This window comes from Pelobates fuscus, chromosome 9, assembly GCF_036172605.1.
Source record: "Pelobates fuscus isolate aPelFus1 chromosome 9, aPelFus1.pri, whole genome shotgun sequence".
NCBI classification, from domain to species: domain Eukaryota; kingdom Metazoa; phylum Chordata; class Amphibia; order Anura; family Pelobatidae; genus Pelobates; species Pelobates fuscus.
The window spans coordinates 17,213,971-17,241,419 of NC_086325.1; the positions used below are offsets into that span (position 1 = coordinate 17,213,971).

The 27,449-nt window shown below is 40.8% G+C and overlaps 1 protein-coding gene across 1 annotated transcript; it reads left to right on the plus strand.

The window, feature by feature from the left end:
* The first annotated feature begins 5,373 nt into the window (after window positions 1–5,373).
* LOC134573469 (uncharacterized) lies at window positions 5,374–26,002 on the plus strand. The gene is made up of 5 exons (XM_063433236.1): window positions 5,374–5,454; window positions 14,207–14,465; window positions 18,383–18,416; window positions 24,611–24,731; window positions 24,806–26,002. Exons 1-5 carry the CDS (start codon window positions 5,412–5,414, stop codon window positions 25,102–25,104), a joined length of 756 nt encoding a protein of 251 aa, XP_063289306.1. The 5' UTR covers window positions 5,374–5,411; the 3' UTR covers window positions 25,105–26,002.
* Window positions 26,003–27,449: the final 1,447 nt, after the last annotated feature.

Below are 27,449 nucleotides of genomic sequence, written 5' to 3' on the forward strand. Positions count from 1 at the left end.
TAGGCTTGAACTTTGACCACAATGAATCTCTAAACTGGTACATTTAAATGAGGTCAGCTGTGATCCAATTCATATGTGCCCCTTTTACTCTCACCTCACGCAGCGGGGCATGCAAATTCCAAACTTATAGTAGTCGGACGGAAAGAATTCAATTGCAGAGTCTAGATCTGGGATTAGGTTTAATCTGTGCTACTTGGGGTTCTTGATGTCATTTAGAAAGGATTCAAGATGAAATTTCTTGAAGGACCTGGTGATTATAACTTTGGCAGAGGATTTAGTAGACTTTATTTTGCGCATGCAGTACAATAGGAAATGGTCAACGAAACTGTTAGGGAGAACCCCTGCCTCCTGGATTCTATCAGGAGAAGTGGAGTAAATCCAATCGAGCAGGGTATGGTTATGGCTTTTAATGTTTATGCGACTTGGGGAGGAAATTAATTGCGTTAGCTGCAACGTTTTAAACAGCGAGCAAGAACTATTATTTTAAGGATTCAGACAATCAATATTACAATTTTCAAAGACTAACTGTTCACTTTTTGGGATTTGAGCTTTGGTTCGGGGTAGGGTTATGATTTTTCGGAAGTGCCGAACCGAACCAAATTTTTTGCCCATGCACATCCCTAATTTTGATACTCTCCACCAGCACTCAGCAGATAAATTACAGCAACAGAGCAGGCCATGATGTGTAACAATTTGGTTTTCAGTTTGTGGTGATGGGTGCTTAAGGGGGTAGTGGTAGGAACATGGCTGGAGTGTGAAATAGTTCAAAGGAATCTTGATACGGTCAAATTTGGAGTCATGTTAGAGGTATGTACAGAAGGGGTGGAGATGAAAACAATAAAAAAAATGTGTTCCAAATAATGCATATATGGTGATAGAGTAGTACTTACTTACACTACACACATGGCTAGGTACAGAACTTCTATAATTCTGTGCACTTATTGAAATTTGCACTTGATGGATAGTGACATACAGGTGGAATGTGAACTGTGCTCCCCTCAGTTTGGGTTAACCACCACGCACACCAGATGCGGATGCCGCTTTGGAGGTGACAACAGGAAAGTATAAATTTGAGGAAGTTTTGGATAGCAATGTCACTTTAATTATAATTTTCACTTGCTATAGAGCAGATATACGATATGCAGTGTGAGTATATATATCAAAGCACTATCACTTTTTTTTATTTTTTTGAATTGTGCTTATCACATTCATTTTGCATTATATTCACAATGCTCTTACAATAGATCATTTAAATACATTTTACCTCATCAGCACTACCGCTATTTAACTTGTCTCCCATGTTGGTATAAGTGTAGGACCCACCGATCTTGGGGTACTGTGGAGTAGTGGTGGGTTTAACATGATACGGTCATATGGTGGAACTGAATCCCCATATTTCTTTGCTGAGATAGTTGGCTTTAAGTAGGCTTATAAAATGTAAAACTGAATTTTTGTGTGTGCGTTGATCCTTAATATTCTTTCTACGGCAGCACTTTTGCTGAGAAATGCATGTTTCGAGGGTGCCCCCAATACCACCAATACTGAGGGTTAGAGAGGTTTAAATAACACAGCTGTGAAGGGGCCGGGATTATAATGATGTGTCTGCATAGTTCTCCCTGATGTCATTTGGGTGGGTCAGCCATTTATTCCTGGAATACGCAGTGCAGGGGGAAAACATTGAAAGATCCAGAGATATAAATTAAGTATTGCATCTTCACTCAAGTAACAAGATGCCTCCTACGTTCCTGTGTTCCATACCCTCTCTAAAGAACAACCCAACCACCAGTACTGAGACAGCACATCCCATCTAACTACCCAAATATGTCACACATGGCAACAGGCTGGAGGAAAAAAAAGCCACAACCGGCCACATTTACCGGTATTTCCAATTAAAAAGGCATCCAGCAAAAAACGTTCAAACAGAACGTACGTAAAATAAATAACCAGGGCCGGACTGGCCCACCGGGATACCGGGAAATTTCCCGGTGGGCCGCGGCACCTGGGGGCTGCTCTGGCAATATATGTGCCACCGGGTGGCCGGTCCGGTGGCACACACTTTGAGGGGCCGGCCGGCAGGCGGCCGCATTGCACGCTGCAGCCTCGCCGGTCCGGCGGCACACCTAATGCTGAGGGAGGAGCATGTCTCTCTACCATGCTCCCTCGCGGTTCCCACAATCCCCAGCAGCATCCGTGCTGGGGATTGTGGGAACCGCGAGGGAGCATGGTAGAGATATGCTCCCTCCCCCTTCAGCCCTCAGCATTAACAGTGCTGCCGGACCGGCGAGGCTGCAGCGTGCAATGCGGCCGGCCCCCTGACTCCTCTCAGGTGGGTGGGGGGATGGAAGTGGGGGTGTGAAAAGAGAGACAGAGGGGGGGGTGAAAAGAGAGACAGAGGGGGGGGTGAAAAGAGAGACAGAGGGGGGGGGGTGAAAAGAGAGACAGGGGGGGGGGGTGAAAAGAGAGACAGGGGGGGGGGGGTGAAAAGAGAGACAGGGGGGGGGGGGTGAAAAGAGAGAGAGACAGGGGGGGGGGTGAAAAGAGAGAGAGACAGAGGGGGTGAATAGAGAGAGTGACAGAGGGGGGTGAATAGAGAGAGTGACAGAGGGGGGTGAATAGAGAGAGTGACAGAGGGGGGTGAATAGAGAGAGAGACAGAGGGGGTGAATAGAGAGAGAGACAGAGGGGGTGAATAGAGAGAGAGACAGAGGGGGGTGAATAGAGAGAGAGAGACAGTGGGGGGGTGAAAAGAGAGAGAGAGACAGAGCGGGGAAGAGTGCCACAGGGAGAGGGGGGAGAGTGAGACACAAGGGGGGGGAGAGGGGCGAATAGAGAGAGACAGAGGGGGAGGGAGAGTGCCACAGGGAAAGGAGGGATAAAGAGACAGAGGGGGGAGAGTGAGACACAAGGGGAGAAAGAGGGGCGAATAGAGAGAGACAGAGGGGGAGGGAGAGTGCCACAGGGAAAGGGGGGGATAAAGAGACAGAGGGGGGAGAGTGATACACAAGGGGAGAAAGAGGGGTGAATAGAGAGAGACAGAGGGGTTGGGAGAGTGCCACAGGGAAAGGAGGGAGAAAGAGACAGAGGGGGGAGAGTGAGACACAAGGGGAGAAAGAGGCGTAAATAGAGAGAGACGGGGGGAGGGGGAGTGCCACAGGGAAACTCTAGCCCTGGAGCTATGGGCTAGAGTTCACTCTCACCACTGCGACCACCAGGGATTCCTGGGGGTCCAAGTGGTGAGAGTGAACTCTAGCCCCATACAAACACTGCCCACACACACCATACACACACACACATTCCCCTACACACACAGCCACCCATACACACATTTCCCCACGCACCCTACACACTGAACCTTTCACACACATTGCACCCCTCACACATTGCACCACTGCTCCTATACCCTACTACAGCCCCATATCCCAGCAGACCCCAGGTAAGTTGTCAAACTGTACTTAAACGGTTTGACTACTTACTCTGGGAGCGGGTCCTGGCACCATACCCACTACACAGAGCAGTAGTGGTTATTGTGCATGGATTATTTCTTTAAATAATCTATAGGTGCCCCTCCTGAGATCAGGCTCTGGATCCGCCACTGATTTATATTATATATATATATATATATATATATATATATATATATATATATATATATAATTATGCCTAATATATTTACACATATATTAATGTACATTTATATTTGAATAATACACTAAGAAATGTAATTGATATGTACAATATGTAATAAGCAGATATTGGCCCAGTCTTGTTGCTAGGTGCATAATCCAGCACAATAACATATTTAAAGTGAAGAGTGCACCCACAGGACCTCAAAATAAACAAGATAACATCATTTTTTACAGTTGTGCCCTACATACATTCACCATTTCAGTCCCATTACCAAGCTTTCCTTAATATGTCATGGTAGTTGGACTGAAACATTGGTTATATGCAAAGGCACGTCTGCTTAAAATAAATCTGCACTCTTTTTTTTTAAGCATATATGTGCTTTTTTTCACGTTGGAGTAATAATTTTAATTTTAAGTTATCTTTTCTAACTCTGTATCTGCACACTATGCTGGCGCGACGCATTATGGGGCTGGTAAATATTTTTTTTCCAGGGCTGCTTTTAATTCCCAGTCCGGCCCTGTAAATAACTCTATCGTGGCGGCGCTGGGGGACTAGCTAAACTCCTTGGCCCACAAGAGGATGCCACTCAAGTCGAATTCTGCAGTGGAGGACCCATTGCATCTGCCCAAACAGAGGCATAAAGGACAGCAAGGCCTAACTAGCTGAATAAGGTCACTGCCCAAGAGGGGGTAAAGCCCGGCCACCTTACCATTGCCACTCCCGTCCCCCATCTCTGCTACCGTGCGCAAAGCTATACCCTCCCACCACAAGAGAGCCACTGTCCTGTCTCTATCCACTAGGAAAAAAAACAGCCTGGTTAAACCTTGCCCAAGTCCCTAAGCCCAACAAAAACAGATTCGAACCAGCATCATTGAGCTGTACCCCATCAGGCCTAAAAAATTCCACTGGAATGACAAAACCATACAGCTCAACTGCCGCCTGTCCCACCAGCCTGATGACTTTCTTACAGCCCCTAAAAGCCACGTACAGGGAAGAGAAATGAGAAGGCACTGCAACATGTGGGTCACCCAATCCGCACGCCTGGCAACCAGAGGAGAAAAGTCTTGCCAAATCCAGCACCAGAACAGCAACCAGATCATTGCACCCTATCTCGCCTGTGCATCCTGTAACAAGGCCAGAAGCTCAGGCCACCATAGAACTTGACTCCCCAACCATCTGACAGACAATGAGAAGCATCAAACCCCAGATTATTTTCCAGAGGGTAAGTGACAGTGTACTAATGACATTGACATGTTTAATGGTCGGTCCCTCCCAGGGTCACAGTGTACTAATGACAGTGACATGTTTAATGGTCAGTCCCTCCCAGGGTCACAGTGTACTAATGACAATGACATGTTTAATGGTCGGTCCCTCCCAGGGTCACAGTGTACTAATGACAGTGACATGTTTAATGCTCAGTCCCTCCCAGGGTCACAGTGTACTAATGACAGTGACATGTTTAATGGTCGGTCCCTCCCAGGGTCACAGTGTACTAATGACAGTGACATGTTTAACATTTTGTCCCTACTTGGATGACATTTGACAAGTGACATTTTTAAGATATTACACTTTTCTAGTTTGCAAGTGGATATGACAATAGTGTCTCTGGCTTTCTCCATATGTGTTTTTAGATGTCAATGATGCTGGCAGTGAAGGGGTGCAGTATTTTGCTTTGATAGGCTGCTGGGGGAGATTAAGAGATCAGTCCCATTTCTGAGTCTCTTTGCTGGCTCGTGCTTCCATCTGTCTCTCTATCCTTTTCTCTGATGGGAGAGCTCAAGTGCTATGGATTCGTCCCCTGTACATCAAGGTTATCTAAAGAAATACGGTAAGAAAGAGGCACGATGACAATTCACAGATTGTATGGCAAGCATAGGCATGCATCTTGCAGGAAATGTTCTCTATATATTGCATTAAATGGCCATGCGCAGCTGTGTGTGCAAGGCAGTAATCTTGGCATCTTATTATTACGCTATAAATTGCTTTAATAAATGCTACGCAGTACTGCTGACTGCCTGATGCCGAACGCAGTCCTGGCTGAGTGGTGCTACTCGACACCCCTGAGAACATGGAATGTCGCTTATTCCTTCTGCTGTTAAACTTCAAAGATATTTTGTATTATAGGGTATGTTATAAATAATAAAAATTCTCAATTCTAATTCTAGTCTTCAATGTGTGTACAGTGTTCCGGGTACGATGCGTCCTCGTTGCAGTGTCCGTATGTTACATTTTCCTGCTAACCATTACTGAATGTTTAGATTATGAGTTGCCTAAAAGATTAGTTTCAGCGTGAGAGATATAATTGTATTTTAATCCATGCGAGATGCGGGGAACGCTGTGTAATCCTTACAGTAGATCCATGGACACAAGGTGGGATTTTATAAGAGGGTGATCGTGCTCCCTATACCCCATAGTGATAGACAGAGACAAAATAAAAATACTGTCAATACAAAGAGAAAGAAGAGAAATATGAGTCCATCTTACATACGCCACTGGGAATGAATCCACATTGACACATTTTATCTTCTTTTCATTGGCGTTTAAGTAACTCTAAACAGAAATGTGGAATTCCGCATGGCGTGTTTGTTAATCTCTGTAAAAGGAAATAGCTGAACATATACTTCAAGATGAAGGACAATTTCCATGAGATTTTTATTTGTAATGGTCATTGGATATTCGTGAAAAAAGGATTTAATGTGCAAATATTGGAATGACCCATATTTGGTCATTTCTAACAATGTCCATATAGACGGCGAACATGTAAAGTGGATTCGCATTTTTATTTATTTATTGTCACTTTGCGACTTTTCCAACATAGATGATGGGGAATTGTGATGCGATAAGTGATAAAAACATTATATTTTATGTCTCTTTTATCCCATCATTTGTAGTACAATAATTAAATCCACACTGCCACCGATGGCTATAGGAACTACTTTGTACTGACAACTTTTTTCAAACAAAAATTACTTTTAAACACGAGATTCTGAGCCAGTTCTGAGACTATAAGCTGTTCTCATATAAGATGACATTTTTAAAAATATATATGTGAGTATTCCAGCACTATAAATATATGTTGCATGCTCTGATATGTCACAAGAAGAGATAATACTTTACTTTCACTGTTATAAGTTTTTGTCATTAGACTAGATTAGCAATATGACCCTGGTTTTTGTTCCATAATGCAGAAATAGGAAGCACTGCCCGAAACATAGATTGCTTAATAGCAGGTGCCATCAGTCTTTACAAAATACACTAAAATGAATCAGCACACCCAGATGAAATTGAATTATTGGGCTTCATCAGATGATATGCTATACCCTTATAATATTGTAAAGCGCTACGGAATCTGTTGGCACTATATAAATGGCGATAATAATATACTGTGCTATGCTTTCCACTAAGTAAAAAATATTGGAATATTCGCTCAATGAGATTTTTTGTTTAAAAACACAATTTTAAGACATGACAGGTGGCTTTATATTTCACTATACTCTATTTACTGTCCTCTCCAAACAGCAGCAAAAACGGCATTAATCAACCAATTGGCAAATAGGATAATGTCTGTATAAGGCAGCACCCTAGGAGATTACTTAAAGGAGCACTATAGGGTCAGGAACACAAACATGTATTCCTGACCCTATAGAGTTAAAACCACCATCTAGCCACCCTGGCCCCCTCATGCCTCCCTAAATATAGTAAAATCTTACTTGTATTCAAGTCTGGAGCTGCTTACTTTGCCACTATTCCCTTTGACCTGCCCACTGCCTGCTGACATCAGGTTCCTTAGAGGATTGTCTGAGACTGACAAGGAGGCAGATCAGGGGCAGAGCCAGCATGATTCAAACACAGCCCTGGCCAATCAGCATCTCCTCATAGAGATGAATTGAATCAATGAATGCCTCCAGTGCCTCCATGCAGAGGGAGAAGACATTGAATGTTTGGATGCATTTTAGGCAGCCATGACCCAGGAAGGATCTCTAACAGCTATCTGGGGAGTGGCCAGTGAAGTTATCACTAGGCTGTAATGTTAACACTGCTTGTCTCTGAAAAGACAGTGTTTACAGCAAAAAGCCTGAAGGTAATGATTCTACTCACCAGAACAAATTCAATAAGCTGTAGTTGTTCTGGTGACTATAGTGTCCCTTTAATGTATCCTTATTGTTCAGCTTACAGCAACAGGCGTATTGTGCTTATGGTGAGTTCTATGGCCAAGAGTAGTTGTGACCCTGGGAAGAGAACTGTAAAAAAATGGGTTATAGTCTGCCCAAGATAAAATGCTTAATATTATTAGGCCATTTTATACGCATTTTGTACTTGGCTGATAAGGCTCAATCTGCGTCATCGTACTTGGACCTGCGCAGCAAAGTCAATGTTGCAATGTCATCTGAAAGATGCAATACAGCTCTGCTTCGCCTGGAAGCTGGGAGAATTAGGAACTAAGGAGTTGGATGCAGAAGCCCAAAGACCCTTATTCGTTGATGATTTTGAGGAACTGCATAAGCATGTGGACTTGTATAATTCCCTGAACAAGACCCAGATGTCAATGAGGCGTGTATTCCGGAATGCGCCGAGGGTTTTTCCAGGACTTCAAAGCAGCAGGGTCGTGCCTCCTGTCACTTCTGCCCCAACAGGCTACTGACATTCTCTCTGGTGGTTTTCTCGCACACCCCTAGAGCTAGATATCTTTCATGGTGGGTAGCTTACAAGGGACACAGGACAAGAGGTTTAGGAATGCCCAAATACCCCCAGGTAATCCCTAAGGGGATATAGGTTTTATTTATTTTGCAATTTCCAGGCATACTGACAATTTTTTTTCTAAAACTGGGTGTTTTTCTCAGATGCTTGGGTTTTACAGTCGGTAAAATGATTTATGTGATTTTCTTAACAATTGGTTTCAATTAAGTTTTGTCAGTGGTGGGCTCTCATTGGGGATGATGTCTGCATCAGGCAAGTCAAGGGGGTAATAGGATTGGCGCCACATTCCAGGGGGATGGGGCAACATCTTTCTCTTGAGGAGGATGACGGGGAGCATTGGCAAGGATGGTGGGCATTCTGTCATCCTCAATTCAGACCATCTTCTAAGAAGCAAGTGATGCAACATCTACCTGCAAATGGCTCCCTTCTACAAGCAGGTGGTACAACTCACACCAGACGTTCATTCCGAACTTCAGTGGTGACTTCTCAACATGCAGGCATAGAACAGCAGAGCCATTTTCGTGCATCGTCCAGGCTTCATATGGAATCTGATTCCAGCCTATGGGATTGGGACACTACAGGAGGAGGCCAGTCCATGGGTGGTCTTTGTCTGATTGAGGAGTTGACCATCATATTAATTGTCTGGAGTTGATCGTCCGTTCCTTTGCGATCTGCAGCCTGGTGAGGGAAGTGAGAGACTGCTGCAATCTGCTGCGCATGAACAATTTGTTAGTGGTCTGATACATCAACAAGCTTGGAGGTGCTCATTCATTCATAGTGTCTCTTATCATTCATAGTGTCATAGTTACCTTACCAGTTCTGTTTTCAGAGGTATATCTGGTTGCAGGTACAGAATCTTCCCGGAGTGACCAACATTACCGCAGTTTTCCCGTCAGTGGGGAATGCAATTGGTTGGATGCTGGACAAGACTTTCTTTTCCCATTTGGATATTCTCCAAAGCCAGTTGAATCTAAAATTGGGTTTGTGGGATCTTGGAACCCGGAAATGTTACATCAGTGCTTGAAACAGTTGGTGTAGCTGGTTTCTGGCGAGGGATTTTCAGCCTCTTTCTACATTGTGTTGAATTTCTTATCTCATTTTTATTCAGAAGAAATTTTATGCTGAGCAATTTTTTCACTCCACTATTTCGGCAGTTCAGATGCTGATTGAGAGCATTTTGGTGGGGTTACATTATTTGCCATGTGCTTTTCGAGGTATCCAGCTTACCCTGAGTCCTCAGTCTAGATACTCCCAATTTTGGGATGTTTCCCTGCTCCTACGGTTTCTTAAGACTTGGCAGTCTAAGGATTCTTTGTTTTGTTTTTTTGGCAACTGTCTGCCAAGCTAGCTTTATTCATTTGTTTGATGTTGTTTAGTCGTGTTTCAGATGTCAGTGCTTCAATATTTTACCAGGTTGTTTTTTCTTGAGGAACCTCAGTTATGTGTTGTCACCTGTCTCTCCAAATATCTGTTGATTACCACCCCTCTTCAGAGCTCTACATTGAGTGAGCTTCTTATTTCTCATGTCCATCCTTTTATCCCTGTGTCTTTAAGTATTTTAGCCCCGTGGATTCGCTGGTTGATGTTTCCGGTGGGTGTTTCCCTATTTTTCGACACGCATTTCGTACAATGCACAACTGCGTCATTGTCGAGTCTTTGCAGGCTAATCTCTCTTGGGGTCTGCTGATTGGTTTAGACATTACACATTTTTTAATTTATCTCTATCCTACCCGCTTTTTCTCTTCTTTCAGCATCAAAAGAGCAACTCATGGAGCCTCCAGTCATGCCTTAAAATTTTAAAATTTTTGAGTCTTGGCATAGAAAGAATCTTAATTTTAATAAAGACAGGAGGCAAATATTTTTCTTGTCCATCCTTAAGGGGTTTCTTTCAATTTTTCGTTATCTTTGCTCTTTTGTGTTTCTACTTCTTTTACCTTGTTTTGATTATGTCTCATTGGTGTTTTTTATGTTTATGTGGGGATATCCATATGGTTACCAAATTTCCATGGGTCCCTTTAGATGTTTTTTTATGATGTGTGTCCTATTGTGTTGCTCTATGGTTGGTATCGTAACGTTCACAATGTTTTTCTTTCTCTCCTAGTTTAACATGGATTTCGGTCATTGGATTCACCATCCACATCAAAAATATTGGTTGGATTGTCGTTGTTGAAATTTGTTCAGATTCTTCTGGTTTTTCGTTTCTTCCTGACACTTTATGTCTTCACTTCAAAGAATGAGAAACTTGTGTCGTAAGGCTCTGCTTTGTATAGACTCTACCTGTTGCCTATTAGTTGTTTTGACTATGACTATGGAGTCCAAAATAAATGGGATTATTTAAAAGTTGCACTACTGAAGGCAACAGAAAATTGCATTAGGCTTGTCAGTAAAAGCAAAAAAATCAAGAAACCACTGTGGTACTCCACAGATGTAGCCAAAATAGTAAAAAACAAAAAGTTAGCATTTAGTAATTATAAAAAAACCCAGAGTGAGGAAGACAGAATGACCTATAAGATTAGGCAGAAAGAGGCTAAGCAAGTTATAAGAGCTTCCAAATCACACACAGAAGAGAAAATAGCACAGTCAGTAAAAAAGGGGGACAAAACCTTTTTTAGATACATAAATGAGAAAAGAAAAGTAAAACAAGGATTAGTTAGATTAAAAACAAAAGAAGGAAGGTATGTAGATGAGGATAAAGGTCTAGCTGACTGCCTCAATGAATATTTTTGTTCGGTATTTACAGATGAAAATGAAGGAAAGGGACCTCAGTTAAGAAAAAGGATAAATGAGTCATTTATTACACGTGAGTTTACAGAGGAAGAGGTTCTATTTCAACTGTCAAAAGTAAAGACAAATAAGTCAATGGGACCTGATGGAATACACCCAAAGCTATTAAAAGAGCTTAGTGGTGTACTAGCAAAACCATTAACAGATTTATTTAACCAATCATTGATAACAGGAGTAGTCCCAGAAGATTGGAAGTTAGCGAATGTTGTGCCCATTCACAAGAAAGGTAATAGGGAGGAGTCGGGCAACTATAGGCCAGTAAGCCTAACTTCAGTAGTGGGGAAAGTGATGGAAACCATGTTAAAGGATAGGATTGTTGAACATCTAAAAACACACGGATTTCAAGATCAGAGACAACATGGGTTTACTTCAGGGAGATCATGCCAAACTAATCTTATTGATTTTTTTGATTGGGTAACTAAAATTATAGATCAGGGTGGTGCAGTAGACATTGCTTACCTCGATTTCAGTAAGGCTTTTGACACTGTTGCACATAGAAGGCTTATCAACAAACTACAATCTTTGAGTTTGGATTCCAATATTGTTGAATGGGTAAGGCAGTGGCTGAGTGACAGGCAACAGAGGGTTGTAGTCAATGGAGTATATTCGAAGCTTGGGCTTGTCACCAGTGGGGTACCTCAGGGATCTGTACTTGGACCCATTCTCTTTAATATTTTTATTAGTGATATTGCAGAAGGTCTTGATGGTAAGGTGTGTCTTTTTGCGGATGATACTAAGATATGTAACAGGGTTGATGTTCCAGGAGGGATAAGCCAAATGGAAAATGATTTAGGTAGACTAGAAAAATGGTCAGAGTTGTGGCAACTGACATTTAATGTGGATAAGTGCAAGATAATGCATCTTGGACGTAAAAACCCAAGGGCAGAGTACAGAATATTTGATAGAGTCCTAACCTCAACATCTGAGGAAAGGGATTTAGGGGTGATTATTTCTGATGACTTAAAGGTAGGCAGACAATGTAATAGAGCAGCAGGAAATGCTAGCAGAATGCTTGGTTGTATAGGGAGAGGTATTAGCAGTAGAAAGAGGGAAGTGCTCATGCCATTGTACAGAACACTGGTGAGACCTCACTTGGAGTACTGTACACAGTACTGGAGACCCTATCTTCAGAAGGATATTGATACCTTAGAGAGAGTTCAAAGAAGGGCTACTAAACTGGTTCATGGATTGCAGGATAAAACTTACCAGGAAAGGTTAAAGGATCTTAACATGTATAGCATGGAAGAAAGACGAGACAGGGGGGATATGATAGAAACATTTAAATACATAAAGGGAATCAACACAGTAAAGGAGGAGACTATATTTAAAAGAAGAAAAACTACCACAACAAGAGGACATAGTCTTAAATTAGAGGGACAAAGGTTTAAAAATAATATCAGGAAGTATTACTTTACTGAGAGGGTAGTGGATGCATGGAATAGCCTTCCAGCTGAAGTGGTAGAGGTTAACACAGTAAAGGAGTTTAAGCATGCGTGGGATAGGCATAAGGCTATCCTAACTATAAGATAAGGCCAGGGACTAATGAAAGTATTTAGAAAACTGGGCAGACTAGATGGGCCGAATGGTTCTTATCTGCCGTCACATTCTATGTTTCTATGTTTCTATGTTTCTATGATGTTTTTGCTGCTGTTTGGACATGACCATAAAGAGAATACTGCAAAATATTTGCAAAATAGATTATTTCTACACCAGGGCTCAAATAATCTATAATTTCTGGTTAACATAACATTTTGTTGATAGTTAAAAAAAACATTGGTTTCGATATGTGTGAATGAAATACTTTGACTGTGTGTATAGTTTTGTGTATGTGAGGCGGAATGTGTATATACTGTCTGAATAAGTGTGGGCATAGTAGAGTATGTATATCAATGTGTCGTTGTCTCAATGTGCATACTGTTGTGTGTGTGTGTGTGTGTGTGTGTGTGTCAGTGTCTGTATACTGTGAGTGTGTGTCTGTGTATGTTACTGTGTGTATATAGTGTGTAAATATGTGTGCACATGACGCTAATTAACAGAAATGGATATTCTGGTTCTATTTCTCTCACCATTCTCCTATTACACGTTGCTAAATACAGACACACACACAGACTGCTGAATACACACACACACAGACTGCTGAATACACACACAGAGACACTGCTGAATGCATACATAGACTGCTGAATACACACAGACAGGCTGCTGAATACACACATACAGACTGCTGAATACATACCCCCCCCACACACACAGACTATGGAATGCATACACAGGCTGCTGAATACACACAGACAGGCTGCTGAATACACACATACAGACTGCTGAATACATACCCCCCCACACACACACACACAGACTACGGAATGCATACACAGACTGCTGAATGCATACAGAAACTGCTGAATACACACATACAGACTGCTGAATATACACATACAGACTGCTGAATATACACATACAGACTGCTGAATACATACCCACATACACTCAGACTGCTGAAAAAACACACAGAATCTGCTGAATACACCCACCCACTGCTGAATACACACATACAGACTGCTGAATATACACATATAGACTGCTGAATACATACCCACATACACTCAGACTGCTGAAAAAACACACAGAATCTGCTGAATACACCCACCCACTGCTGAATACACACACACAGACTTGGTAACTTGGCTATGGCCCTATGGGATATTTATCCTTCTCTGACTGGGGCTGATTGTGGTGGGCTGGTCCATTCTCTCTTTCTTCATATAGCCTACTTTCCTATTCTCTCTTCTGCCTTTCTCCCCTCCTCTTGTTGGCTGTGGTCAGTGGTCCTGCATAGCTCCGTGGAGCTGATTGTATTCTCCGGCAATGAGAGTCTAAAGTAGGCAGCATGGACCCACGGAAATTATCAATCTGTTCTAACTGTGGGGGCACAATGCTTGATAAAACAAATAACCCTAAACCAGTGATGGCTAACCATGGCACATCAGATGTCTGTGGACTACATTCTCCATGACCCCCACCCTTTATAAATATATTGTAAGCTGTCATGTTTTGGAAAATAAACTCGTAACATATTAAAGCAATCTTTTCTCCCATAGGCGGGTTCATTTTCAAGCAGTGGAAGGAGCGTTACATTCATCTTAGCAAGGATGGTAGCCTCTTCGTGTCACGAGACTTAGATTCTCCTCCTGAGCTGGAAGTCTCTCTGCTCTCCCGCTGCCAAGCAGTACTGGAAGGACCAGATTTGGGGGACATGCCTAAACTTCCTGTGGGGACCCAAAAGGACTGCTGCCTGGGGCTCTCGTTGAATGATGGAAGGAAACTCCTTCTCCTGGCCCGAGATTCACAGGACTGCAGGTATCCAGGACTCTGACAGAGAGCACAACAAGGACACTAACAAAGGTCAAGGCCAATGTATGCACAATGTCAATATGCTTGGAGATTAGAATAAAGAAACATCATTAGAAATAAAATGCCAATGGCCTAATATATCACTAATTAGCAAAGAATCCATGAAAACAATATCACTGAGATAAATATCCAAAGGCATAACACCACATGAAACATAAGAATATCCCAAAGGTTTTATTTCACATGGCATATAATATCACCCTAGGACATATGATAGGTACTCATGCACTAATATCAAAAAATAAATAAGACTATTCCTAAAAGCCTATTATCATCAGATATCCTAATGGTCTAATATCACATGATCTGATAATATCAATATCATAATTGATTGATATCACAATACCTAATAATTTCAATAACCTAATGGTCTAGTATCACATGACCTGATAATATCTATATCCTAATGGTCTAATATCACACAACCTGATAATATAAATATCCTAACGGTCTAAGATCACATGACCAAGTAATATCAATAACGTAATTGATTAATATCACATGACCTGATATTATCAATATCTTAATGGTCTAATATCACATGAACTGATAATATCAATATCCTAATGGTCTAATATCACATGACTTAATAATATCAATATCCGACTGGTCTAAGATCACATGACCTAGTAATATCAATATCCTAATGGCCTAATATCACATGACCTAACAATATCTGTATCTTAATTGATTAATATCACATGACCTGATATTATCAATATCCTAATGGTTTAATATCACATGATCTACATATATCAATATCCTAATCGTTTAATATCAACATGATCTACTTATATCAATATTCTTACAGTCTAATATCACATAACCGTATAATATTAATAAATTAATGGTCTAATATCACATTATCTACTTATATCAATATCCTAATAGTGTATCACATGACCTCATAATATCAATAACCTAATTATCTTATATAATATAACCTAATAATAGCAATATCATAATGGTATAATATAACCTGATTTAATAATATCAATATGCTAAAGGTCTAATACCACATGGCCTAATATTATTAATATCCTAATGGATTAATACCACATGGCCTAATAATATCAATATATTAAGAGGCACTCCGCTGCCACCTAGTAAAAAAAAAAATACTGTTTAGTAGATACACCCCCAATGCATACATACATGTATTAATTGGGGGTATATTTTAAAAGAGTTTGAAGAGGCTATAGTTGTTATGAATTGCAGCTTTTGTAAGCCCTCTCCTTTTTTCCTGGAAGAGGCTTTAAGTTTCTTCACAGGAAAATAATCAATCCGAGACTGTTCACTGAGAAGCCTCTGGCTTGGTGGTCATGTTCACGCGCGCCCAGAGTATCTGGTCTGAGGTCTGTTAGGGAGGAAGGGGAAGGCATGCTCGCATAGGAGCTAGTGGAAGTAGGAAGGAATTCTCACTGGCTGTTTGACAGCCAGGGGGGAGTTCCCTAGTTTATAAAAGTGCTGAGGGTACTCCTCCAGGGTACTGCTTTTGGGGTGTGTAGCATAGCTCCCTGTACTCCTGCTGGGTAACTCCGCCAAGGACTAGCTAACTAGGTCCTCCTGGAGCCTCACTGTCCTGGAACAGGATAGGGGACTAGCTTGATTCCCTCCCAGGGACTGGACGACACAGTTCTGGGAACTCTAGTCCTTACAGGGACTTTCCCTGCCGAATCCTCCACGAGTTGGAACAAGGTGCTAAACAGTGATTATAGCCTCCTAGTAACTAGACGACACATAGTTCTGGGAGTACAACTGGTATTATTCCTGCCCCACACAGTTTTTATACATTGCCCCTAGCATGGGGTTTCTTAATCACAATTACAGGGCTTTTCTTCTCAAGATCCTCTGTGCCTGAGAGATAATTGCGTGAGAAAAACTATAACTCAATTATCTCTCAGGTACAGAAAAATCTACAATATTTTAAAACATCCAAAAATACATTTGAATAACTTCAGAACCTCACGAAAGCCATAGAACTGAATAGCTTGGATCTGAGTGCACACTTTGCCAAAATATTACTCAGATCCATTTGGTGGTTCGGGAACGCCATTTGAATTAATCTTTCAGGGGTACTCGCACGAACACTGATGAATCCATCCCCTGGCTGTTAGGATACGAATGCTCCCCCTGTTCGGTAGTTTATGCCTCCTGAACGCCTTTCTCCTAACTGTTCGAAAAGTTGGATGGGCAGCGATACCAGTTTACCGGGCATTCACAGGTTTGTGTATCCAAAATTAATTCCACACTATCAATGACCATGTACCACTGCCCGCGTTTGGGAGACAAGATGGTCACTAATTGTTTAAACACGTGCGTTCGGTTATACGAACGGCAGCCACACAGGGGAACACTTGAACTAATAACCAATTTGTGGTTAACAGCCGGGGGGGTCGGTAATTAGAAGGTGCGAACAAGGGGACCACACAGAGTTGATTCGGTGAATGAACAAGGCCGTAGGGACAGCCGAACAAAATGGAATAAAAGTTTAGCTAGTGCATGCATTCCGCTACAGGGTGTGAAGAGGTCCTTTAATGTTCTGATGACCGAATAATGTAAACAGATTTTGCTATCTGACCAACTGCTGCTCGACCTTACTTGCTGCTACTCCTGTGATTGCTCTGTGTGAAACTGTAGCAGCAGACAAGTAATGTTGCGCAGTAGGTTTTCGGATAACAGTAGAATTTGACCAATTTTTTTTTTTTTTTAATTCTTGATTTATGAAAATGAAATGTCAATTAAATTACATTTCATAACTATCTCTTAATCACTTCATGTCATTCATATGGTTTAAAGGAACACTATACAACTCTGTATTCCTAACCCTATAGTGTCCCTTTCCATAACTTATTAGGTCCTCCATCACTTACCTCTTTCCAGCACCAAGGCTCCATTGATGTTGGCCAGGTCTCCTCCTCTCACGATGTCATGGCAATAGTGGGAGCTAATGCTCGCCAAGAACGCATTAAAGCTTCCCCATAGGAAAGCAATGATTCAGTCCTTTCCTGTGAGGAATTTGAAAATGCTAGATGTCCTCATATCCAACGTTGTTTAATGGAGTAAAAACTGTTACAGATTCGGAAGCACCTGTAGGACCTGTTTGAAAATCAGTCGCTAGAGGTGGAGTTAACCATGCACTGTAATCATTACAGGTTCTCAGAAACTGCACTAGCCGGGTTAAACAGACGGGGATCACTGCACCCAGATAGCGTTAATAAGATGGAGTGGTCTGGGTGCCTGTAGAGTCCCTTTAATATCTTATCGCGGAAGGTCTGAAAGAACTAACATAAATATCAAAGTTGGTTCATTTTAAATGGAAAATACAGCAGTCCTTATCGTGTAATATCAGATGATGGGGAATATAATATCTTACTCAGTACTATATGATCTGTATAAACAGGACCCTGAAACTCTGAACAAGGTTCATGCCACACAGCAGAAATACTGACAGGCATTGTTACAATTTACATTGTAGAATTTTTCTTATCGCAAGTAGGAAATTAATGTACAAGACATTAACTTGTAACATTCTTTGCACACAATAATTTCAATAATTTGCCCTTTAGCACACCACTTTATAAGAAATTGTTATGACAAAAGTTATGTTTTGAACATTGAACATTACGTTTCCAATGGCTCTCCATCTAACCTGTCTCTCTGTGTGTGTGTGTGTGTGTGTGTGTGTCTGTGCGCAAGTGTGTGTAATTGTAACAGTCAACTAAACTGAAACATTTTTATAAAATGCACAAATATAAACATAATTACAATGTGATTTTGGTTTCATTCCTAATTTAACATTAAAATAAGAACACAGGTCTCTGACGATCATTGCTCTAAACCGATATTTCCATTATTTACAGCAAATGGATAAATATCCTCCGAAAAGTGAGAGAGGTGAGTGATATGATTCCCCGAACCAGCGGGTCTGTCGATGTATGAGGTAATAACTGGAATTAAGCCACAAGAACCCAAGGTCTTCCCAACACATCCTAAAAGCTAACCGCTGGGCCTTCGAGAACCGTCATGGTTTTCACACCCCTGATGGAAGCCCTGGCTGCATGTATATAGAATGTAGAAGTGTAGTTCTCTGCCTCTAGAGATTGTTTTACCAGATTCTATACAGATTTGTATTTTTTTTTGGAAAAACATACTATTGACGGGACGGATGTAATAGTTAATATGTAGGTAAAAAGCCGTTAAAATAAGAAGACAGCTGACATTTTGTATTTAAGAAGGATGTTTTGGCAAAGTTGAAAATTGCTTCAGATTTAGAGTTTTTTTTCCCGATTTTATATCACCAACAGAAAGATAAATGTTTGAACGAAAATCATGATCGAATTGAGCAGTTTTTTGAGCCTCTAATCTTATGTAACTGTATAAATGTCGATGGTTCCCATTGAATGTTAAGGCCAGTTAGCATTTTTCCTAACTGAAATTTTTATTGGGAAAAACAAACCTGATGTACATTATTTAAAATACCAACAACATCTGTAACCTGTTTAGGACCATAAAAGTTGCAAAGAAAATGTTGGATGTCAGTCTTTTTTAGAATGGCTTGAGGATTGGACGATCAACATATTTTACTCCATTAATATACTGATTGAGCTTGTTCTCATTTTTATCTGGAGATTAAAAGAAACCAAGAAATGGGCAGACCAGGATGCAACCGGAATCCTAACAAAACCCAGCTACATTCCACATTAAAGCATAGAATATAGAGCCTTCGCTTCCCGACAGCCACAGTAACAAGCTCTGTTAGTGGAATCACAACTAAGATGACTCAGGCGTGAAACATAGCCATAAATTGTCCATAAATGCAATTTGGAATGTAAACCAAGGAGTAGAAGAATGTAGGAGATGAAATCAAATGGTTTGTACAAGGCCATTGCTTCATAGTGACAAAGACGATAAAAGACAACAAATCACGACTCTTCCAGAATAAATTGAAAAGGTTCCAGGTTACACTAACACAGGCAATCAGTAAATCTAGGATACGAAGTATGGCATACAAACCATAACAAATCAGTCTAAAATGTCCCTTCTTAGGGCACCTGTATGCCCAAAACTACTTTAACTCTTCATAAAGATCGTGAAATGTCATTTTTACATTGTGCTAGCAATTTTACTAGCAAAAGTATAGATTTCAACATATGTTTTCTCCCACCTGCCAATCAATTCTCTATCTCTAAGCCAAGTAATTGATTGTAAAAGGAGAGAATAGACCACCCATAGGTGGTCCTTCTACTCCCCACCCATAGCAACCACCACGCATGCTGTGATGCTATGGTAATTCAGTAGAAGGTGCTGCTAGCACTCGTAAGAGAGTATAGGAAGAGAGTCTCTGACATCACTCCGTTTAGAAACGGGCACCTCGCAATGAAGTCAGCAGGTCGGCATCATGGAAGGGGTTTGTTCTCTTGGGCAAATAAGTAAAGAGACATGGTGGACAAGATATGAGTGTTAACAAAGTGTGAGATCGCAGCTAGCGGGGAAGCGGGGGGTCAGGTAAGTGTTCACAGGTTTCCTTATCCTTACAGGAGGACTTAGTGAGAAACGTTACAATAGGAGTCATATGATTTATAGGAGTTCCAGGACCTTCCTGGGAGTAATAAGCTAAAAGTGTAAATAGTGAGAATGAAATAAATAAAGAGTCCCTGAGAATTGCAGATCCTCATAATTTCTGGGAGTAGAGAAAATAAACAAAATAAAGCATAATAAACAACTGTTGCAAAGAATGTTTTTTAAGAAAGCAATTTGGGCACCAACGTCAAATATAAAATATATAACAAAAAAAAAAATAACCCTGGAAAAAGTATTTGAAAGGGAATGTATTTAAAACCTCACAGTATGCTGCACTTACACCTCCGGCTGATACCCCAGACCTCCAGAATGGGCATAGGCTGACTGCTGTGAACTGCCACGGGGACTGATACCACTCAGAAATTATACACAGCACAGTCCGACCGCACGTCTAGGGGTTAATACCTTAGAACTGTTTTTTCATTTATATTTTACTTATATTGTTTTTGGTTTGCGCCTTTCCTTTTACTACTAAAAGCTATGAATATCGCATAAACCAGACCCACTTACCTAGCACATACTCTTTCTGACTGTCACAGGTTAGTAAAGCTACAGTTGTACATTTTGACCTGATCACATCCCATGCCTGGGGTGCTAATCCTGTGAATTTTCTAGTTACTTAAAAGTACTAGGTTAAAGATATTCCAGTTGCATGCTAGCATATCCTATGAACACTTGTGGCAGCAATGACACTAACAAATGTCCCGAAGCAGTGTTTTACTATATGATGCCTTAAGGCAGCACAACGATGGAGGCGCAGAACAGAGACATAAGGCTTTTACTGTTAATCTTAAAATGTTATAATCTGCCTGAAACACTCATGCACATGTCTCAAACCTTTACACACGTTAAAGCTATTATACAAGTTACTACTAGGACACTACAGATAGACTCCACGTGTTACAAACCTGTTCCACTTAACTTGCATTACGTAAAATATTTCACTAGTACACCATGTCTCACTAATCTTTCTACCAGAACTACTCAAATATCGGACATAGCAGACAAGTTGTCAGGGTACCTGAAGTCTCTGCCTCCGAGAGAGGTAGAGACTTAAACGTTTATCCGTCCGGACGCCAGGTTTCTCCTGTTCCTCGCGGTCGACCCGGTCACATAAACGCCGGCCGCGAGGGAGTCACTTCCTTATGTAGCATGGCGCCCGGAGACCGACGTCATGACGCCAATCCGGAACGACCTGTCACTCAATCCATTGGAGACTAATCAGGACTCGTCGGAGGCGTGTCTATCCCCTCTAGCCAGGGTATTTAAACATACTTCGCCCTGTTGCTCATTGCCCTGTCGTGGTTCTAGCCTGTCTAGTCACACAGTGCTCTGGTGTTTTTCAGTTATCCTTTTGGTTCCGACCCGGCTCGTTTGTCTTACTCTGTTTACCTCTGTTATTCTTGACCCGGCTTGTTCCTCGCTTACCTGTCCTCTCGTTCCCTCGACCTCGGCTTGTCTCTGACCATTCTCTATACTCTCGTACGTTAGTCCGGCCATTCTAAGGTCCGGTATACGTACCCTGTACCTGTTTGTACTTTGCGTGTTGGATCCCTGTCCCGATCCTGACACAAGTTACATATGTGTTTATACAACTAAAATGTGCAATTCTCCTGTGCCACTGTCTACTCATAGCATAGACTGTACCAAGGGCATAACACGGTATAATCCACCGCAAAGCTAAAAGTATAACACCAAGCTCTGTACTGCAATGCCTCAGCTTGACCGTTAGACTTAACGTGACTATGCAGCGACACATATCTGTGAATCAAACTACTACTTTAACTTGTATTTATAAGCGTGAGAAATTATCCTGTTTTATATAACTACTAAAAAGTGCAATGTTATTAATGCCATGTAACTAAGCGTGTTTGCAAACTTGAGTGCACCAGCTATTGTGGCAGTGCAAATTCACATGTTAACCTTATGCACGAACAAAAATAAAGAATTCAAAAAAAAAAAAAACCTCACAGTAATCAATGTGGAGCAAGCAAATATGTGTCTTAAGCAAGTACAAAGTAAGGATGATAACATAGAGCGAACAAATAAAACCAGATAAGGACACCCTCGAGAAGTCAAGGATAGAACAAGGGAAGTTATGAGATAAGAAATTAAAAAGAGAAGATAGGCCCGGAAACAAGGAGGGAAATTTAAAACCAATTGTCATTGAAGCTCCCGTTCCGTAGCCTCCTGGAGATGGTTGAAGGCTAGCCTCCTGCCCACAGACCATGGGCCCCATCACCAGCATTAAAATGATGTATAGCATATGGGAGTACTTTGTGTTACTGTGAGGTTCACTCTTGGAGACACAAACAAATCTCTGAGAAGATACTTTCTTTTAGAACTCCAGACAGTATTGCCCCTGGGGATTTTCCTAATTTGCTCAATCTCGTGGAAGAGCTATTGAAGGTTCACAGGTTCAGATCAAGGAAGTTGGAGGAAGATTAACAGCATTCTTTCTGACCTGGACCATGACTATATCAGACTCTTGGTTATTAAAACGGATACAAGATGGATGCTCTCATGTATCATCATATAAGATCAGTCCTATGAAGTTACTCAAATGCAAAGCCCATCCAGCCCGGGTTATTATGAGCACCCTAGGATTCATGACTTTTTCTATAGGCCTTGTCAGATGGGCCTACTGGCACACCAGAAATCTACAGTTGAAGTTCCTAGTTTTGCCCAGAGTTATATTGGGATCAAAAGATTTCAATCTCCAATGCTACCAAGATATCAATACAATGGTAGGTAACAAAGGTAAACATTGAAAAGATATCCCCTAGAGGAACCAGACTGGATATCTATCATCACAGATTACCGTTCACAAGGATGGGGCACTCATCTAGAGAATATGAATGCTCCGTGCATATGAGGCAGACAGATCAGCCTTTTCCAAGCCAATTCTACTCTCTTCATCTCGATCCTCAATTGCTTAGAACTGAGAGCTAACTACAAAGCCCTAAGTAATTTTCAATCTTATCTGAAGAACAAACAGAACCTAATAAAGACAGGCAACAAGAATACAGCTGCTTACATAAACAAGTCTAAGGGGTTACTTGAAGCAGAGCTCCATTGGCAAAATCAATCCCAATTATGATCTGGGCAGAGAAACCGGTTCAGGGGAAAAATTTGGATACCTGTTCCAAGTTTCTTACCTAAAGTAGTGACAATTCTACTTTCAGCAGTAGATTGTAATACCAGCCTTCTTTCAAAATCGTCATTCCCCAGAAGAGCAAGAACTACATTCCTTGGATATGCGGAGGGTTCTATTGATCTGCATTGCAAAGACAAACCCTAGGAGAAGATCTGTCAGGTTATTTGCTCTGCCAAAAGGGTCATTGGCATTAGATCATTAGGTCATCAGACACTGGCTGTCCATGACTATCTCTAAATCCCTCTCCCTCTAGGTACTGGAACTTCTCCTCTTCATCCATCCTCATTCCACCAGGACTATGGCAACATCTTGGGTGGCTTGAGTCAATGTCCCTCGAGAGGCAATTTGTAGAGCATCTACGTGATCTTCCAGTTCCACTTTTACTAAGCATTACCTCTAAGGATGTTTTATTTAGTGTTTTGCACTCCTTATCCTCTAATAAAACTATTTAGCATAATTCTGATCGCTCACCTTTATTTAGCTCTTGGAATCCCCATTAGTGACGCTGCAGTGATTGGCCAGGAAAACAGAAAATTCTTACCAAACTTATCAGAATGGTTTTTTCCTTGCCATTTCTCACAGCAGCATCAGATTTGTTTTCCCATCCTTCAATGATTGGACTTTGTAACTAGTCTGACTACTACCAAGGGGATGTTATTTATGCAAATTTGCGTCTTTCTACATCCTGAGTGGAGGAATTTAACTCATTAGTGAAAACATTAGTGATGCTGATGTGCGAAATGGACAGTTAATTAAAATTCCGGTAAGTATGGTACAACTTTTATGGTATTTTAACCTAAAAAATAGTTCTCTTGTCAGCTCTCCACAATTCCAAACACAGTAATTAATTGAATTTCACAAATGCCACAAATTAAAATATTCTAGAGGACAAAAATTATAGGCAGTGAGTGACTTTCCTATAGAGTTATTGGATGAGGATTTGGTAAACTTGGCCCATGTGGTCATCTGATCTCAAAGGCAGGAAGTTAAGGCAGCAGTCCGTTCTCTGATGATTGGTTTACTTTTAAACAATTCGCAAAGCTTGCATTGCCTGGGCTGGTCTTGAAATATAAACCAGAGTCCAAGAGACTTTCTACCCCAGACATAACCTATCAGTATATGAGTAGGTTCAATAAACTAACGGGAAGTTGACGAATACAATGGAACTTTCCCAATCTATCTTACAAAAAAGTGAAACACTCAAAACAAAATGTGCAAAAACAGAAGCCAAAAAAAAAAAAATCTAAATCCATTTAAATAAATTAAAGCACATTGATAAATATATATTTGTTTTACTTTGTGAAAATGTCCACTTGGCATTTTATCTACCACCTCTCTCTTCCTATGTCAGAGTCTATCCATGCCTCCCTTATCTCCAGCAAGCTGCAGGCTTCATCCCAACTCCCCCATTAGAAGGTGTTGCTGGAGAGATGTTTCTACTCAGACAAAGGACAAGATCCAAGGAAAAGAAGGTAGGTGTCCTTTCTGCAAAGTCGCTTTTTTTTGCATCCTCCAGCAAATCACTGATCTTGGGCTTTCTCTTTAGATAAAATGGCTCAGTATAAGGAAAAGTGTCCTGCTCGCTGCCTTCGTCACAGCTCTCAGTCCAACTGGGGAGTGAAGACAGCATGCGTGCTCATGGGAGAAGCTGCAGCTGGTCCAACACTTGCTTACATGGTGACTACAAGTCACAGTGCTCGCCCAGCCGAAACTACTTCTACCCCAGATTATCGAGGGCTGGGCTACAACCATTCTTCTGACATAGAGGGATGTCAGTACGATGTGGAGTTTGAGGGCATGGACCAGGATTACAACGCCTTTGACTTTGGTGGTTTTGCCTTTTGAAACGTGTTTCCATTGTTTAACCTAACTCCTGGTGGTCTTTCTAGATATGTTTCCAATCTTGAATCTAAAAAGTAATTAGACAATGCTTAAACAGTGGTTAAAGTAAATTGTCATATTATGTGTTCCTCTCCTGTAGCAGATATGGTTTAGGTTCTAAGGCCTGGGTCAAACATAACAACCATTCAAGTAGGGTTACAGAATGGTTGTTTCAAAAGTAGTATTTTATCATTTTTATTTTAGATACCCATCTTATTTTGTAAATACTTTTTCTAACATTACTCATATACATTTAGGACCATGAATGCTTTTCTTTTTCCAATGTCAACTTCTAGGTCCTCGTTCTGACATGCAGACGCCATGAAGAAGACCCATCCTATTCAATAATGTTCATGTCTATACTATCTCTCTTTATAACTGTATCCCTGCCAATAGCTTCAATGGGCAGAGACACCAATAACTTCTTTTTGATGGACATAAATGCAGAGAAGACAAGATAGCTTCTAAACAACGTACATAAAACAATAAATAAAGAAGAAAAATGCTGGCGTTAATTTAGACAAAATAATGTTAATGATAAATAATCTCTATTTTATTACACCCAGCTTACAACCAATGCTCAGGAACACACACCTGAGCATGTGTACTTCAACCTTTGTGGCAACTTTGGGATTACCTCTTACTACTTGTGAAATTTTGCAGTCGGCAAAAGTCCGCTACTCATTGGAAGTAATGTCGAGCGCGGTAATGATAGCCACTCACACCATGTAGCTTGCAACAGGAATCTTGCACTTCAAATGTTAGAGTTCTAAAAAATAAGTTAGGAATAACAAGCAGCATCAAATAAAATGTATGTTATGAGAGGGTGACAAACTATTCTTAAGTCATGCTTAGAATATCCCTTTAACCCCTTAAGGACCAAACTTCTGGAATAAAAGGGAATAATGACATGTCAGACATGTCATGTGTCCTTAAGGGGTTAAGGCAACTAAGAACCAATAACAATCTATGCCATCACAACAATCCAAAATGGAACTTCTAACTCTTTGAACGTTTTTTTGTTTATTGCTTAGTTTGCAAAGATAAATAAGCAGGAAAATGTGTCTTTTTGAAAGATTGTTAGGGGCCAGATTGCAAAGACCCTAAAAATATATTCTTGGCCCTTAAGGGGCACATTCCCTCCAATGGCTAGCAAACTATGTAACTGGCATGTTTTCTACAAATAAGTGAAAAACCTGTGTTTGTCTTCCCGTGCCAATCTTTGTATAGCTCATAGAAAGTAGCGAGATTCAGTCTTGTTTCCTTTATACTAGTTTATCGAGTTATGTTCGATCCCTACCTTTTTTAATGTACCCAGTGTAGATCACATTATAAACATTATAATAATTGCAGCCGATTATTACCTATTCCAAAGCTCCATTCTCTATGATAGATTGCTAACCTTATTGCAGCAGATGTTTGGTTGCGAGAGACTGCTCGACAAATCAGAAATAGAATAATATAACAGATTACATTCACAGATCTTTAAACCAGGAATGACCAGATTGGTTGTTTGTTCCCCATATTGTGGTATTAGTTACTTTATCATCTTGTCTACTTGAGATGAAACGCGTTAGGCAAATGTTAAACTAGTGATATTTTTTAATGTTGGCTACACTTGTGTCTTAATGCATTTTGGAGTCAAACATGTTTCATTGTTCCCTTAACCCAAGTAGACCTTAGTAAAGTTATGGTTTTTTTATCATATTTTTGCTGCGCAATCTTGTGCACTTCTATTATTTTCAAAATCTGAGAACTAGCATTGGAGAGCTTGACTAGAGATATATATTCTCTTTTTAAAAATGGTTTCTGGCTTATCAAGCAAAATGTAGGTACAAACATGTGTCAAGGCTTCCATTTAATTTGTTTTAATCAGAAATGATTCCAATCTGTTCTGTTATTATTATTATCATTGCCATTTATATAGCGCAAACAGATTCCATAGCGCTTTACAATATTATTAGAGGGGGGATTTAACTATAAATAGGACAATTACAAGAAAACGTTCAGGAACGATAGGTTGAATATCTACAGAAGTCACCATTAAAACGCGTGGGTATTAATCTGATAAATTTGGAATATTTTCTAATGCCGAATGATTGAGACCTAATTTTGGTTATCATTTATATAGAGACATGCAGCTTTAGAATGTAAATTAATCCAGTATTCAGGTTTGTGAGCCTATGGCACTGAGCAATGGGAGCAATGATCCCCTTCTTCCAAAATGTAGCCCTGGGTGGCTGAGATTAATGTGCATTACCATATGTGCCAACAGAACCGACTTTGCCAGGACAGTTACGTATTTCAGA

Coding starts and splice junctions, on each gene's coding strand:
- LOC134573469 (XM_063433236.1), top strand. CDS start 5,412: ATGGATTCGTCCCCTGTACATCAAGGTTATCTAAAGAAATACG. Junction 5,455..14,206: donor AGGTTATCTAAAGAAATACG/GTAAGAAAGAGG, acceptor TTTCTCCCATAG/GCGGGTTCATTTTCAAGCAG. Junction 24,732..24,805: donor CAAGATCCAAGGAAAAGAAG/GTAGGTGTCCTT, acceptor CTTTCTCTTTAG/ATAAAATGGCTCAGTATAAG.